General features: G+C 32.5%; 1 protein-coding gene across 2 annotated transcripts in view; it reads left to right on the top strand.

Annotated features, from left to right (window-relative positions):
* Window positions 1-17,579, top strand: part of LOC140437207 (arrestin domain-containing protein 3-like) — a 62,560-nt gene that overhangs the window by 22,677 nt on the left and 22,304 nt on the right. For both annotated transcript variants that reach the window (XM_072526574.1, XM_072526573.1), the window contains exon 4: window positions 12,353-12,564. In XM_072526574.1, coding sequence (XP_072382675.1) covers window positions 12,353-12,564 — 212 coding nt within the window. The remainder of the gene's footprint in view (window positions 1-12,352; window positions 12,565-17,579) is intronic.

Below are 17,579 nucleotides of genomic sequence, written 5' to 3'. Positions count from 1 at the left end.
GGCCTAATATGCGGGTCGTATAAGATATATATATATATATATATATATATATATATATATATATATATATATATATATATATATATATATATATATATAGTGTAAATATAGTTTTCAAATTTTGTTAGAAATAGAGTAGAATAGAAGTATAATATGTTCGAATATGATTTACTTAAAGAAAAGGCCAATGTAGTTCTGTTAAATAGTCAGATATCATCGTAATAAGTGAGTGTATCATTTTAAATAGCTCTTCAATTAAAATCAATTATTTTGGTCTTCTCTTTCCATATTTTAGATAAGATATTGAATATACAGAGTGTAACAAAATGGTTATAAATTAAATCACATATTCTAGGGCCAAAACCGCTTCAACAATTAGATTAACACATTTTTTTGCTTCTTAATACAATTTCGGAAGCTAGTTATAATCGAGATAATGCCCAAAATTCTATAAGCGGATGTTATACATTACTTTTTTACTACGGATACTATTAAACAGTGACATCAATAAATATTTTAAATAATACATATCAATTACTATTTAAATGGGAATAAGCCACAATAAGAAGTGGAAATTGAAACGTCAATAAACGTACTTTAACCTTTAATTGTGGCTTATTCCCATTTAAATAGTAATTACTTTAAAATGACACAAGAAAATAGCTTCAAATACATATCAAGGCGTCAGATTATTGTATAATTAAGCTTATTAAGAACAATTACATTTTTCTATTACAAATTCTACTTATCCTCCTGCTCTTGTTATTTATTTGTTTATTATTGCTAACACCGCTATAAAATTATAGATAACTTCTTTTGTCCCCAAGACTAATCTATCTAACGCATAGTCGTCAAAAGTCTCAAATAGCTCATGTTTGGTACTTATACCCTGCACATTCCTACATCATCACCTCATTTTCACTAAAAAACTTTTAACGGAAGAGTCGCAAGCCCGTTGCCCCAACCCCCAACCCCCAACCTGGAGGATTAACATTTCCTGTTGAGGTTTTTTCCTTAGCCGTTTGCTACATAAGGCACACCCATTTCACGCGATGCACCCAGTGGTTACGCGGCAAAAGACTTCGGGAACGTGAGAGTAGGATTTTTTGGCAGATGCTTAATTCCATTTCTAGAACCCCCGACTCTTTCGTCGCAAACAGTGGACATTATTTGGAGTTTTATTACAGTATGAACACTGGCAACTCATACTGCCCGCAAAATGGTTTACCAGCCTCAAACTAAATATTTAATGTGTATATAAGACATTTGCAAAATACGCTACAAATTTGTAAATATGCTTTTCATTTGGTTACTTCAAAGTGCTGTACCTTTTTTGTGTAAATTTGTACTAGTAAGTTAGGTTCAATGAACTTATTTTTGGGCTACGGATTATGTGGCTTAATTTATGATCTTCCTTTTTGCTATGCCATGTCCAAAACTTTGCCTAAATCTTTATAGTATACAGTACATCAAAAGAACTTTTACGAGACAGATATAGAAATCCAAATAAAGTATAACTATATTTAAGTCAAAAGACTATAAATATGAAATTTTATATTTGATAATGTTTATGTATATTTTTATCTTAATGTTAATAATAACCATTTTATAAAGTTTGTTTATATTTAAACTGTCTAGTCGTTTCTACGAGAAAATATTGATTTTTTTTATTTTGCTGCTAATATACAGAGTGGGTCATGAGAAACTGTACACACTGCTACCAGTTTGCTGCCGTTTGCAGGCCCCTATGGGGAATATCAAATCAAATTACCATTAAAAAGTGTTTGCTTCCATTGTTTAATAATGTACAGAGTGAGTTGTGAATTTTGACTGAAAATAGGTACTCCTATTTTAAATCGGTAAGATATATCGTTTTCTAGAAAAATCGATTTGAAAATTTTACGTTTTTTCTTCATGAAAGTTAAATTAATAGGTACCTTAATTAATTTTATCAATTATCTCTTGTTTCAATAAATGCAGCTCAATTCGTAAAAAACGTTTAGGAGAAAAGTAAAATATCAAATTGTAACACACAATTTTATTTAAAAGCTTTTAAAAACAAAGTATTTTTTACGATGGAACGAAACTAACACAAAAGAACAAGTATCAAAAGTAGATAGTTACAAAAAATGCTCGATATGATGAACATTAGTTACTATGCATAGATTAGTCCTTTTGCTTAGAGAACTCAGAATTATTAGTTATTTCTCAATTCGTTGCAAGTATCTTGTATCCTTAGCCAGAGTTGGGCACGATTGTGTATCGGAACAGAATAAACAAATGCTTTTATGTATCCCCAAACAACCCCAGGCGACCTTGCTGGCCTGGGCCGGACAGCCGTCATGTAGATACCGTAAGTTTTGCCGAATAAAGGCACATCATCTAACGAATCAGGTAAAACATTTTGCAGGAAATGTAAGTAATCAGCACCATTTAAACGAGCAGGCAATTCCACGGGCCCAAGTACATAATCGTTAACTGCTTCTATCCAGATTTTTATGCTAAACCCATGCTGATGCCTAAATTCTTAAAAAAAGTGAGGATTGTCACCAACATACGAGTTATATTGTGCATTATGCATATTAAAAATTCCATTTTTTGTGAATGTAGCTTATCGAAAAAAAAATGTACCTGAAAAAAATTGTCATTTGGATTTTTCTGATTTTGTAACCATCTAGCAGGCAGGCAGACTTTTTTACGAGCAGGCAAATCTCCTTGCAGCAGTGCTTGTACCTTTGTAAAATGAAAAGGATATAATTTTTCGTTGTGTAAGATATTTCTTAAGAAAGATTTTAAAATTATAGGATACATGGCAGATAGTCTTCGAAAGCTAATTTCTGTATTTTCCTCAACTTCCATTAAAATAACATCGTCATGGCAGCTGTTTCTCTTAATCGTTGATAAAGAGCTGTAAATGTTAAGCGCGTGGGATCACGGTTGGGAAATTTTTCAGGGTGTCTAAGTTGTGATGCTTGAGCGTTACACCTCATTTTGTCGTACGGCCGTAAGGTCCTCCTGGTTTTCAGGAGTTTCTGGACGTTCTACGACCGCGGCTCTAGAAGTGAATCTCAAGTTTCGAGAGTCCATCTTCGTTTCAAGGAGTTAATTTGGGATTCCGGCCTCTACCTACTCTACTCTACTCTCCTCGAGAGAGGCACAAGAATGCCGGTCGTATCGACTCTTCTTACTGCCCGTAGCTTCGTGTCACTACCTTTCGCTAACAGCATTTCCTATACTTACTATTTGTATAAGGTTTCTGGCGACGAAACGCTATCGCAGCACGACCCTGATCGGAAAAGCAATTACAAGTCCCCGTCAAGGATTTTGTTCGCTCTTTACCGTGACAGGTCCCAAAGAACGCTGTGGTCAGTTCGACACAATTTAAAATAGTTCTAGGACCAATGTCTTTTCTATTTCAAAAATTGTGTTCTACTACCAGGGAGCGTTCGTAGTCGATCCGCCGGTTCTCGTTCTCTTGATCCCTCGCCACCTTGTCCTTTGGCGAGGGATGAGGAAAACTCGACACTTGATCTATGGAATATTGGTTTAAAAAATATTCCAAAAGAATGACAAATATTATAAACTCTTAAAAACCAAAATACATTCATAGTCAAAAAGGAGGATAAGTAAACACACTTACATTATATTGTCCCTCTACATTTCTGTCAGAATTACTTATTATTAACAATTTTTATTTTTTTAAACTTCAGCCAAGTAGAAGTTAATAAAGAATGTAAACATATTAAACATAAATCAAACAAAGCAAATAGCAAAAAATCAAAAATGTAAATTTGGACAAAAACAAAAATCAAAAAATATTCCTAGAATTAGATAGAATACCTTTATAACTCGGTAAAGCTGGCATTACCTCAGTTATAACTAAAGCTCGGATTTATAGGCAACAAAAAATTGAAGAAAAAGGCGCCTATATAGGCAAAGATTTTTATTTAAAAAGGCAGGAATATTAACATTTAGGCAAAATATAGGCAATAAAGGAATATAACTTATTATTTATTGTACAAAGTATAAATAAACTAGTAACTAAATAACTGTAAATTAATAATTAAACATTGTAACCACTTAAAATTTTATCATTAATAGAAACAACTAAACTAAATGTTTTTTTTTTATTACTAAATGTTTTTCAATATTTTCGGTCTTAAAACTATGTCTACGATCACTTAAAATTAATTTGTACATTGAAAACGAACGTTCGACATCGACAGATGTAATTGGAGCATATTTCAGAGCGGATAATAAATCTGGCATAATTTGAAATTCCTCGGAAAATGTCCCATTCAAATCTTTAGCAACATTAGATAAAAACGAAAAACCTTCATTCTTGTCGAAAACATATTTCATTTTTTTTTAAATTAATTGACCGTTACTTCCAGGTGCCGATTTAATTTTCGTCTTGAAATTATCTATTAATTTTACTGACTCACATAAATGTATCTCTTGTTTTTCTAATAAGGTAATTGTGGTAACTATTAATTTATAATTGTCATTGATATAAGCGAGTTCCTGTTTCAATTTGGGATTTTTTAATATTTTTTTTGCTTCTCGAATGGCTTCTAAAATATCATCATCAAATTCTGACATAACTAATTCTATTTCATTGCAGTGTTCAAAGTAAAAAAAAACTGCTTTGAGCCAGGTTCCCCACCTTGTAATTACTGGTTTAGGTGGCAAAGGGACACCGGGAAGTCTTTCTTTATATATTTGCACCCTCAACGAAGCCTTTACAAAAACTTTTTTCATAAAATTTATAAAATTATTTACCAACGGAAACAGATTTCTTATTTCTTCTTCAGCAATTCTATTTACCCCGTGGGCTACACAAGTGCAATGAATTGAATTAGGATAAAAAATCTTTAAGTTAACAGCAGCTTTTAACATATATGCCGCAGCATCTGAAAGCATTGAAACTATTTTATTCACTGGTATAGCGTTGGGTAAAAAGAGGTTTGTTAAACTATCTTGTATAAATCGACTTATTGTTAAATTGTTTGTTTTTTCCAATTCTTTAAAGGCAACTAAATAAGGTTTTCTCTCAAAGTTTTCGTTCATTATATTATTATATTAGCTATATTCCTGCCGCATACATCTGTCGTTTTATCCACGATAATATACAAAAAATTGCCCTCTAACTCCCGCTTAATTTTTGAAATACATTCCACATAACATTTTTTACAGTATGTTTTCTCAATGTACTCTCGTCCGGTAAGGATTTATTAAGATATTTTTCGAAAAAGCATTTAAAACTAGGGTTCTTAACTTTATATAGAGGAATGTTGGATGCAATCATCATCTGGCATAAATCAAATTTAAATGCGTCTTCCTTCTTTTTTTTTTGAACTGTTTAAACTATCCCGCAGAGATATTTGGGCTAACTTAGAGGAATTTAATTTTTCCAAATTACGTTTATGAAGTGGGGTTCCACAATGCTGGTCTTTTTACTTTTTTCTACTTGAAATCTGAGAATTTAAAAAAAAATAATTAGAATTCTAAAACCGCTTTAGAATTTAGTTATGTTGTGGGACGAGAAAAAATAAAACTTACCGATTTGCCGCATGGTTTACAAAATGCTCCATCTCCTTCTAGAGAAAGTTCCGAATAAGGTGCGATCCATAGCCTTAATTTAGATGTCATCTTTTTACACAAATGTCTAAAACGTTTTAAAACGTGTTCTTTGCTTTTCGGTATACGCAACAAAACTAAACTCGGATATAGCAATTTGTGACTACACTCTGATACAGTAACCGACTGTACAACTGATAATAAACTAATAAAGCTTAGGGATTTCCAAATAGTTAACCCTCAAGTCTCGATCAGGTACATTTTCCTAGAAATCTGTTATATAAACAAACCATTGATATTTTATTGTTGACCCAAAATTTTATTATAGAATGGTTTAGTAATAAAATAATATCATGGGTAGTACCATGAAATTATAAAAAAGGCAAAAAGTGCAAAAAAACAATTATAATAGGCAAAATAGGCAAAAAAGGCATTTTTCCTATAATCCGAGCTTTAGTTATAACATATCATGATATGATCGGTATTATAACTTACTATCTAATAAAATATACCTACAAATCAACTGAAGAAAAAGTACAATACTTATCCTTTGATCACTATAGTATTAAACATACAAACTTTTGGGTTGTACACAAAAAAACAAAGGTTATTCTCAAATATCAAAAAATTGCCCTATACAAAATATACCCTATATATATATATATATATATATATATATATATATATATATATATATATATATATATAGCCTATACAAAAAAACTTGGCACTGCACTATATACATATGTAACAAGAGCTAAAAATGAAACCAGGTATATTTCCTTAGTTAGGAAAAAAGAGCAATACTGGTTTTAGTTTTTAACTTGATATTGTATTTTTAATAGCTGATAGAAATAAATATTATTTATCTTAACAAAATGGTAGAGTAGTCAACCTTATTTAGACTCCTTCCCACGTGGGCATTAGCGGAAATGAAGATGCAGTCTCAAATGCGCGTAGTGCAGTGACTAGTGCGGATTCAGAAACTGTCATAAAATATGCCCCTAATGACTCGAAAGTGTTGTTAAAGCAATATGTGTTAAATTACTGGCTCTATGAATGGTCATACCAGGCTTACTCACTTATATTTGTTCTCAGCATTTGTGAGTCTTGTAACAAACAACTAACTGTCAAACATATTCTCATTGAATGCACAAAATCTACACAACAACGTATTGATTTTAATATTGTGTCAAAAATATCAGCCTGCTTGACAATAATAAGGTACCAAAAAAATTTAATTGACTTTTTAAAAACAATTGGTGTATTCAATAAAATCTAATATGTTTTTGTAGATAATATATGTAACCTTATACTTATATTGTACCACAAAATTATAATTTATGTATTGTTCCGTCGCTATTAACCATTAGGTGGATTCGACTTTTTTTCTCAAATAAAAAAAATTAATATTATATATGTAGTTAAATATAAAATGTCTCAAATCGTACATCATCAAGCTTCTATCTTTGTTGAACCGATAATATTCTGTTTCTGATAAAAGTTCACTGCGAGGTCTGTATACACGTGTACATCGGCTTTATGTTTTATACCTATCACTTAGATTTAAATGAAATTTTATATACTACTGTGAGGCTATTGTATTGTTTTTATATAACTGAATGATCGAGTTTAAAAAGCATTCAAAATCATTTTGTTGACACCACAGCTATTGATTAACAATAGAGCTAACATATTAATGGAACAGTCTGCGTTTTTTAGTAATTACCTATTTTCCTTTTACAGCTATCAATAATATCTTTGTCCTGAAAAGCTACAGTCTGGAGTAATTTCTTCCTGGCGCTTCGTTTAGTGTGCAACTTCAGCAAAAGGTGGTGCAACAATGGTCGTACCTGTTACTGTCCGCTTAATAACTCTGTTTTACTTTGAAAGTGTCCCGACCTTTTAGGTATTTCTCCGCTTATGCTCTACATAAAGACCTTCATTTGGAATCTCGGGCGAAATATGGGCATTGCACCGAGATTTTCATCTTTTTATTTCGTATGAGGTGGCCCAAGAGGTCTTTCTCTTGCTATCTTCTTTTTGTTGGTCGAGTTCTATTTTATAGGTTGTATTTCCCATCCCTAAAATTGTTGACTGCTTCTGTGTCCTGCAACAAAGGATAATTACTCTTACTCACTCATTTCTTCTGGTTTCTCGTGTCGGGTCATCTTCTATTGGTTAATCCTTTCTATGAATTAAGTCATCATAATGAAGGTTATCATCATGTCTTTGTGTGTCTGCGTTTGTCCTGTTACCTCCTTCTTCTCGTGGATTGATGTTTGTTGTCGTATCAAGTTTAGGTATGGTAACTTTGTTGTGTACAATATCTACAGTTGGCTATAGCGCAGTTTGCAGACTTCGTTGGTTGGTCTCGAAGTCCATTGTATCACTCTGTAGTTTTTAACACATTTTACTCACGTGGAGGCGTTACATCTGCTATTTATGTGTTGACAAAATCGGCCATTATAGCACTGTAACTTTTATCGGTCTGTTCCGGTTTTAGATTATCACTCGTAGCTCAATTTTCCTCTCTTAGCACTTGTACTCTATGGAAGGGGCCTTTTATCGAATCTTGACTTGTTCCGCTGGTTCTTGGATGGACAATGCGGTATTCTTTATGTGTATAGGATCTTCTTTTGGGGGCAGACCTTTTATGACTTCTTTGTATGGCTGATTGTTTCTCTGCGGGCTATATATTCGTTATTTTCCAGTTTCCGGCTTTGTTAATATCAGTGTTGATATTAGGGGAAAATGTCCTTGTATCATGTGGAGGTCGAAGCCACATTGTTTGGATCGGCCTGCATATGGTATTGGCTGTTATTTGCGCCTTTTTATCTAGGTTCTATCCCTTTTAAATTCATGATTGTGACATCTATTCTCGCTTCGAGTTCTATATTTTCCTAGGTTAATTTTTAAATTTTTTGCTTCTAGGTCTTTGCAATCATCGATGTTTATTTTGTACGCTTTATTTAGCTTCTTATGTTTCATTTTCAGGAAATCTCCTTCCTTCTCCTTGCGCTTGCGAGTTTTGAACTCTTATGTGCGTTTGATATTTCGCTTATTCTTCTTCTTCAAAAATTCTATTGTTCAAGTTTCTTGTGCTCACACCGTATGTTCATTTCTTACATACCATAGTATTCTTGTATTATACTGCTGATTCTCGAATATCGCGCTATTTATAGCCTCCTTTGACCACATCTCAGGCTCTGTCGGTCTATCACAGTTCGGTTGGATAGATCAGCGAACATATTATGACATCACCATTGTAGATTTTGAAGCCAGGGTATTCTTCTTCGACCTCGACACCTTCATCCGGCGACCTTGCCCTGTACTATGAGGTATAGATATATTCCAGCTTTCGAATATTCATTATTTTAGTTTTCTCTATATTCATTGTCATTCCATCTAAAACTACTTAATTTTTTTTGCGATCCACCCAGCTTATCAGTAATATTTTTCGATAGATCCGTATCTCAAAACGTTCCAATTTTTTTTATTAGTATCTGCAAGAGTTCAGCTCTACCTCTACGCAGCAATATGGAGGATATGTAGTAGTGTATTAATATTTTAATGTAATATTTTTATTTAAGAGAAATATCTTTATATTGTAGAAGCTAGCTTTGTCAGTTTGATGTTCAGTCAAATTGTTTTATTGTTTTAATATACACTGAACCACAACTACTATAGAGATTGCGGTATATAGTGGAACGACCGACGCGACAGTTAACTTTTTTGTATGGTCTTCGATGATTTAAAGATGCATTTTCAATATAGAAACGATAAATAAGCTTTATATTTTGGTTGTCGTTATTGGTCGATATTTCGGGTGATTATTTTTGGGCGTATAGATCGTTTGATGTCTCTTAAAGTATTTCTGTTCTATCTCGACACTTCCTCTTTCCTCAATATTCAGAACACAAGAGTATTTCTAGTATCTATTACCATGTCTTCTATTAGATCTTTCCATTTATTTAATATTTTCTGGATTTTTTGTAACTTTACAAAGTTACATAAAATCCATTTTGGTTTTTAAATTTTTATACTTAGCGTCGGTATAATAAAATATTTGTATTTTTAAAGAGCACTTTTTATTAATCTGTTACAATTGTCCGTAAAGTTGTAGTAATAACTTAATGTCGTTTAGATAAAAGAAATTGAAAATTTAGTACATGTCTTATCCCGAAAATTAAAAGGTAAGTCATGGTAACACATGACGTAAACATAAACAATGTATCACTATTTAAAATTAGTTAATTAAACATCTAAATTTAGTTTTATAATTCCAAATGGAGTCAGTTACATAACTAGTCGACTAATAAGTAATGCAAAATTTAAATTAACAAATATGCGAATAATACTAGGTCCAAATTTTAACATGTCTGAATATCAATTAATTTCTTTAAACATAGTTCGAAATAAAAGACTAAGTTATTTACCTGTTCTATAAAAACAAAAAATTAGCATGAACGAAAATTGGTTTGCTCCGAATATTTAAATTATTTGAAAATAAAGCTAAGGAATATGATTATCACTGATACACTCGAAAGCGAACTAAGACCGACAATCAATAAATTTAAATCAAATAAGGCACAAGGCTTAGATATGAACACTATAAATGCTCAAAGAAACCAAAGAAATTGAAATACAATTGCTTTCCCTCTCTGCAATCAAATACGGCATTTCAAACAATGCCACACACATGAAACTAGAACGAGTAAGAGAATTTAAATACCTTGGCTCCTACATTGATTATAAACCACCCATGTGGGTGGTTTATAATCAATGCTCCTACATAACGGAAAACGGGATACTAGATCGAGAAATTTTCCACAGGATTATTGTGTGTTGCATATGTATTGTGTATAAGATTGTAAGTGATGTTTCTCCGACCTCCTGTTACTCCGCTATTGTTGGTATGTTCTTGTTGTTGATTTCTTCTTTTAGTATTGGCAACCAAATCCTGTTACATTATGCGGATATGTTTGCTACACATTTGTCTCTTCGTTAAGTAGGATGAGATCTGATTCTTCGACTTTTCTCTTTTTCATGTCTGTTTCTTTTATGTTTTTTGATGCATCTTTCCATTGTAGCTATGCTCATTGCCCCAGGCATATTTACATATCTGGGATATTTCGAAATCTGTGTTCTTGATGTATGTTTCATGCTCAGTTTATACTGACACTTAGTAGTCTTGCGGTTTCTTCCACGTAGAAATTGTTGCATTCACAGGGTACTTTATAGATGCAGTTTTTTATCTTTTTTGTGTGTCGTTGGTTTTGGTATTGAACAGAATATATCTCAGTGTGTTGGTTGTTTTTGGATTTCTTATGGTGTTTTATTGTTTTCTTTCTTCCTCCTTCTCTATCCTTTATCCTTCGTAAGGATGTGGTGACGTTATGGTATTTGACGAATGGTTGCTATCCATTCTTTTCTCTCCTGGGCGCGGTGTGCTGCCTCAGACAGAGAGTAACCGGTAGCGCACTTTATTTGGCCTGACCATCGGAGTGGCGATCTTCCTCGAGTTCTTTTGCCATCTCCCTTGCCTTCAACCACCAACCTCTCCATGCCTTCCATTCGTCTGGTAATGTGTCCAAAGTACCTCAATATAATTTGGTTGATGATTGTGATAAGCCTAGTATTGATGTCGAGTTCTGTCAATATTGAGACATTTGTGCGATGTGCCGTCCAAGTTTCTGACGCATAGGTAGCGATAGGAAAGATAAGCGTCCGTACTAGGCGCAGTTTCGTGTTCCTGGTTATGCCCGTATCTTTCCAGATTTTAGTAAGTTTGACCGTTGCTGATCTGGCCATTGTAAGGCGTCGACGTAAGTAATTGAAATGGCTTACCACTTCAAACCCTGCTACGTTTCGTATTTCTGGCTGGTTATTTCTAATTCGATCGATATTTCTTTCTTCAATCGTGTGGAATTCTTAGTTTATATATGACAGTGGGTAGTCATTTTTAGTCAAAACCTTTGTTAGCAGTAGGTTTTTTTTCTTCCTGAAATTATTTTTATTAGAGCAGGTACTTCAGCCTCTATTTGATAATTCTTTTTTGATGTTTATGTTGTGGTTGGAGTAGTAATTTAAAATTTAAATATCTATTGGCGTGGATTGGTTGTCTGTAGACTTTGCTTGAATATCATCCTGTGTTTTCTCTTGTGAATATCACGTCCAGAAAAGGAAGTGAATTATTGTTTTCTGGTTTCATGGTAAATTTAATTTATTCTTCTTTATTATTGATGTCCATCAGAAATGTATTCCATGCTTCTGGTTGGTAAGGCCAAATGGAGAACACATCATTTACATATCTGCATCATACTGTGGGTTGTTTGACTTGTTCTGTTGTTTTTTATTGTCCTTTTTGTATATCAATTGTAACTCATTTTAGAGATTTAGATATATCACATGTTCAAATATATTTTAACGTTTTTAAAAGCTATTTATCTTTTTTAGTGTGTAGATTTGATATTAAGTTAGTTGTATAACCAGGAACTAGGCAGGCTCACATTGGTCACATCACATTATATATATGTTCTTGTGACTTCTGTTGGGCGATTCCAATTAACTTTGAATCGTTTCTTTAGATATATTATTATTAGTACTATCTACTTACTAAAACGATTGGAATTTTATTCATAAACGTTAAATATTGAGTATATGTTTTTCAATTATATCCAATGTGCATAACTTAAAATATTTACAATAGCCTTGCAGAATGTTTTAAAACTATATTTTAGTTAAACAATTATAATAATATATTTTTAAGGTACATTACAAGCTGGTCACTACGAATATGAGTTTTCTTTTACAATTCCAAGAAGTGGTATTCCCAACCCATATAATGGTAATTATGGGTACATTAGGTACTACATTAAAGCAAATGTTGATAAAGCATTCGCTTTTGACTACGAAGATGAGGTGACATTACATTTAATTGTACCTATAAATTTTAATGATATTACACATGAGTTGCAACTGGTAAGGTGGTTAAAATTATACTAAATTTTCTGTATCTAAAATTAAAACGTTGCTTTCGAATTTTTATATAAATTGTACACAGAGCCTTCGAAAACAAATCGTAATTATAGCAGGCCTTGGACTTCCTCCTTTTATATGCTTAGTCACTCCCACACAAGGAAGTGAAAATATAACCGAACTTGTTTACTTTTTTCTTTCTTTAAATTACGTTTAAGCCCTTTTTGTTATATTTATAATAAATATAGGAAAATTATTTAAGTCAGTAATGTAATAAAATTCACATTCAAGGTCATTCAAAGTCAAACCTCATTTGACTGCACGTGGTATATTTTAAGTATTTTCAAAACTTCTAAAGCATAGGTTACCTACTTTTAAGAATTGAGAATTTCAGTGATAGCATTAGTGTCCGTGGTGAAGCGCTAGCTTTAAGAGTTAATTTACTTAATTTCTAATTTAGCTTCGGTCGAATCTTTATCCCACCACAATTGTGAAATGTATAATAAGAGCATTTACAACAACAAACTGAACAAATTTTCTACAGAAAGAATAAAGTAGTTGCTAAAATGGAAATAAATTAAGAGCGTAGGCGCAAAATTCCGGACCAATGCTTTTTAAATGCATTCATTTTTTTCGAATCCTAAGAAAACTAACAAATATTTTTGAAAAATTTAAACGCAGAATGAAAGAATACATTATTACTGAGGGCCGAAAGTCCCTGAAAACTTCTATAATGTTTATTTTAATAAGTTACAGGGGTGAAAAAAAGAGAAAATTTAGTATGATTTTTAATTTCAAATATCTCATTCAAAAAAACTTTTTGTTTATTCTAAGGGACTTTCGGCCCTCGGTAATAATGTAATATTTCATTCTGCATTTAAATTTTTCAAAAATATTTGTTAGTTTTCTTAGGATTCGAAAAAAATGATTGCATTTAAAAAGCATTGGCCCGAAATTTTGCGCCTACGCTCTTAACCCTGTTTATATTGCTGCTGGCAATAAAGTTTTATATTTTTGCACAGCAATCTTTCGTGAAGCAGTTTCCTTCGAAAGAAGACGGCGCAATAAGAAGAAGAAAAACGAAAGTTAAAAATTTGCCTAGCTCCTACATGCAAAAACTACAAAAAAATAAGCAGAGAATGAAGTCTTGGTATTCTAAGTTTATACCCGGAAACCTTTTTGATGATTGGGATTTAGTTTAGCTGATAGAGCTTCTCTCGCACTATTTGATTGTTTCTTTAATTTCAATAAGACCAACCTTATTTGATTTTTGGATCGTGTAGTGCGTCGTGAGCAGTCATCATCATCATCATCAACTAGCCTCTAACGTCCACTGCTGAACATAGGCCTCTCGCATGCTTTTCCATCTAGTCCGATTTTGCGCCATCTGAATCCAATTTGTAGTCACTCTTTTTATGTCATCTATCCATCTCGTTGGTGGTCGACCTCTATTTCTGTTAGCTTATATTCGGTGTCTCCATTCCAAAATTCTCTTTGTCCACCGGTTATCAACTGATCTTGCTATAATAATTTCGAGGGCATTTTGGAAGATCTTTTCGAAATATATATTAAACAATAGTGGAGAGAGTACACATCCCTGGCGAATTCTTCTTTTTATTGACATTTCTGCTGTCATACGATTGTCTATTTTAATCAACATCATTTGATCCCAATATAGGTTTTTAATAAGGGCCACCATGTTATGGTCTATACCATGTTGTATTAGGGTTTCTATGAGTTTTGTGTGTTTTACTCGATCAAACGCTTTTTCGTAGTCGATAAAACAGATAAACACGTCTTTTCATTGATTTCGGCATGTTTGTAGTAATATCTGGAGGCCAAATAATGCCTCCCTCGTACCAAGCCCCATACGAAATCCAAATTGATTGTCGCTCAGAGTTGTTTATATGTAAACCTACATTTTCTATAACGACAACAAGTTTCTGTACCATCTCTCTTGCCATTCCTAAATTCTCAGCTACTATGACTATATTATCGGCGGAACGTAAGTAGTCCAAATTTTTAAAAGCATGTTCCATCACAGTATTAAAAAGTTAAGGTGACATTGGGTCCCCTTATTTAACCCTCCGCCCTGTTTTTATGCGATTACTATTAGTATGTAATTTAACAGTGGTTGTGGCCGGTAGGTATGGTGAGGGACAAGATCTATGCGAAATTTTAAAAACCGACCTACTGGTAATCCTATATTGATACCTATTGTAACACAGACCCCCAGAAAGATATTTACAGAGTTGTACTAATCTGTATCCAACATTCAAAGAAAATTATCGGAGAAAGTGTTAAATTTCGAATTATTAATTTATGTACTTAAATGTTTTTACCAGTTGATCGAAATACGGATTATTTTTAAAGTAAACTACCTCATAATATAGTATTTAAAAAATTTACCTTCACCTTTTTTCAAAATTAAGTCTGGCAAAATAAAATATTTTTTCAGTTACAAAAATAAAAATTTTCTTTTGGTGGATTTACAAGTTTTTTTATTAACCGTGCCAAGTTCGTCAATGAACACGTAATATTAATATATTCTACAGTGAGGTCCTAAAGTAACGGATAAATGTAATTTCTTCGTAATTATAACGTAGAGAAAAACTACTGAACCATGTCGATTTTACACACAAAAATATACATATACTTACAATATACAAATCATCAGTAAATATCTATCACCGTCTTAATATAATCGAATTATCAAAAACACCAATATATTTTTTTTCACACTTAATTTGCATTAATACCTAACTTAAAAGATTTAGATGTAGCAACTAACTTCATGCTGTGAATATGCTCGTACCTACTTCATACTGTGAATTTTATAAAAATTCACTCTCATCAATTTTTCGCAATCGCGCCTAAAGAAGTATAACTTCAAAAATAGTTTTTATTTACTTACATGTCACATGCGATGCCACAAAAAGTTACCCATTGGTTTTTTTACTATTATAAATTAAATGGTATACTAGCCACTTTGGAAATTCACATTCATTTGCGATCTTCCAGTTAACAGTTATTCCAACTCATCGTCATTATCGTTCTCTTCATCACTCTCAGCCAAATTAATAATAATTTTCTTCAAGGCTGGGACATTTTTCATGTAATCTTTTTCAATCTTCTTTACATGTTCTATTGCATTTTGCCAGTTTTGAGCACTGATATTTTTGAACTCTGTTTTTATTAGTTCGACTTTGGGCATCTTTTGGAGATGTGTTGTTCCTCCGGACATGGTTTTTTAACTAAGTCCATAGCAATTCTATGGGATTCAGCACACAGTAATATGGAGGTAGAGGTAATCTTAAAACCATATGTCCGTTGTTAGTGGCTAATTTATCTACAATATGTTCTTTAGTTACGACTTTTGTATGAAGAACCTGGATTAGTTGATCTTTGGTTTAATGATCCTCAAAATATAGGTCTTCGGCTATTAAAAATTATTGAATTTCATCCTTCCTACTCTGTTTGGTTGGAATTTTTTTAATGCATCTGGAGTGATAATATGATGCATTCTCCATCACACAATCACGCTATTTTTTTTTTAATTTAGGAGTAATGTATTCTCAAACCACGGTTCAAAAAGCGTCCCTTCGATGTCTTGGTGGTAGTCTAGAGAACTGTCTTTAAGACTTTTGGAACTCAACAATAACGCATCGTTCACCCATCCATATTGTCCTCCGCAATGTAATATGCAAATTCGCTTGCCTCTAGAATGGGGTACATCTATTTGGCATTTTCTTGTACCGTTTATCCAGGCTTTATCTATCGTTTCGTGAGAATCAAACCAAATCTCGTGTCTCGTCCAGATAATAAATTTCTCGACACTCACTGCGGTATTGTGAATTTTTTTGATATATTCATTCCTCCATTTTATTAGGCGGCTACTTTCCATTATGATTTGTCTCTTATTGACAGTTTTATATTTAAAACCATTTTTGGTCAAAGATCTTCCCAAAGTCTTTGTGGAACAATCATCAACAATATATTTTTCTTTTAATTTTGCCATGATATTGTTTAGATTAGGCTTTAACTTCACACATATTATATATTGTCTCACTAATAGGTTCCAAGAGGTAAGGTTGAATTTTTTTAGAGCTTCCCAAATCCTTTCTTGTTGTTCTACTTTTCTAACCTGTCTTTATTAAACGGTACACTGTTGCACAAGAAATTTTTGTTAAAACCGCCGTTTGCTTAACAGCTTCATATTTGGTCATTTTTTAGAAAGTCCATCAAATACATCTAACACCATATTTTGTTCAGCTACACACAAATTATTCCTTTGCTGAGTACTTGGCCCCGTACTTTTATCTTCTTCTTCTAAATTATCCGTAGGTTCATTTTCGTCAGGTAAACGCACATCACTTTCCCATGGCCGGCACATATTTTTCTTTGATAAATACTAAATATATCACAACACTTTTTTTCGACAAACTCTGCACACTTTCAACTTTCAACAAAATGTACTTATCAAGTACTTAGCCATTACCGGAAATATAAAATTGTTTGTAAATTTGTATTTAGGTCAACCGCAGGAATTTCTTTTAATTATTTTTAAATGTTATAAACAAAGACATCATATTTCTGATAACATTTCACAAAAATATTTACTGACAGTGATTTGGAATAAGTTTGACTTTTTTTGTGTATATCAATAATTAGTGTTCATTGCCGAACCCACAAAACAAAATGTATACTTATTTTCGTAACTGAAAAATATTTTATTTTGCCAGTCCTAAGTTTAGAAAAAAAATGAACGCAAGTATTTTTTTTAATACATAGTTTATTGCGAGATTGTTTACTGCTAAAAACCATTGTTCCGATCAATTTGTAAAAACATTTAAACAAACTAATAATTCAAAATTCAACACTGCTTCTGTAATTTTATTTGAATGTTGGATAAAGGTTAGTACAACTCTGTAATGTCTCTCTAAGGGTCTGTGTTACAATAGGTATCAATAGCGGATTATCAGCAGGTTGGTCTTTAAAATTCCGCATAGATCTTGTCC

The sequence above is a fragment of the Diabrotica undecimpunctata genome, chromosome 3 (assembly GCF_040954645.1).
Source record: "Diabrotica undecimpunctata isolate CICGRU chromosome 3, icDiaUnde3, whole genome shotgun sequence".
Lineage (NCBI taxonomy): Eukaryota > Metazoa > Arthropoda > Insecta > Coleoptera > Chrysomelidae > Diabrotica > Diabrotica undecimpunctata.
This window is presented reverse-complemented; position numbering and strand designations above follow the sequence as displayed.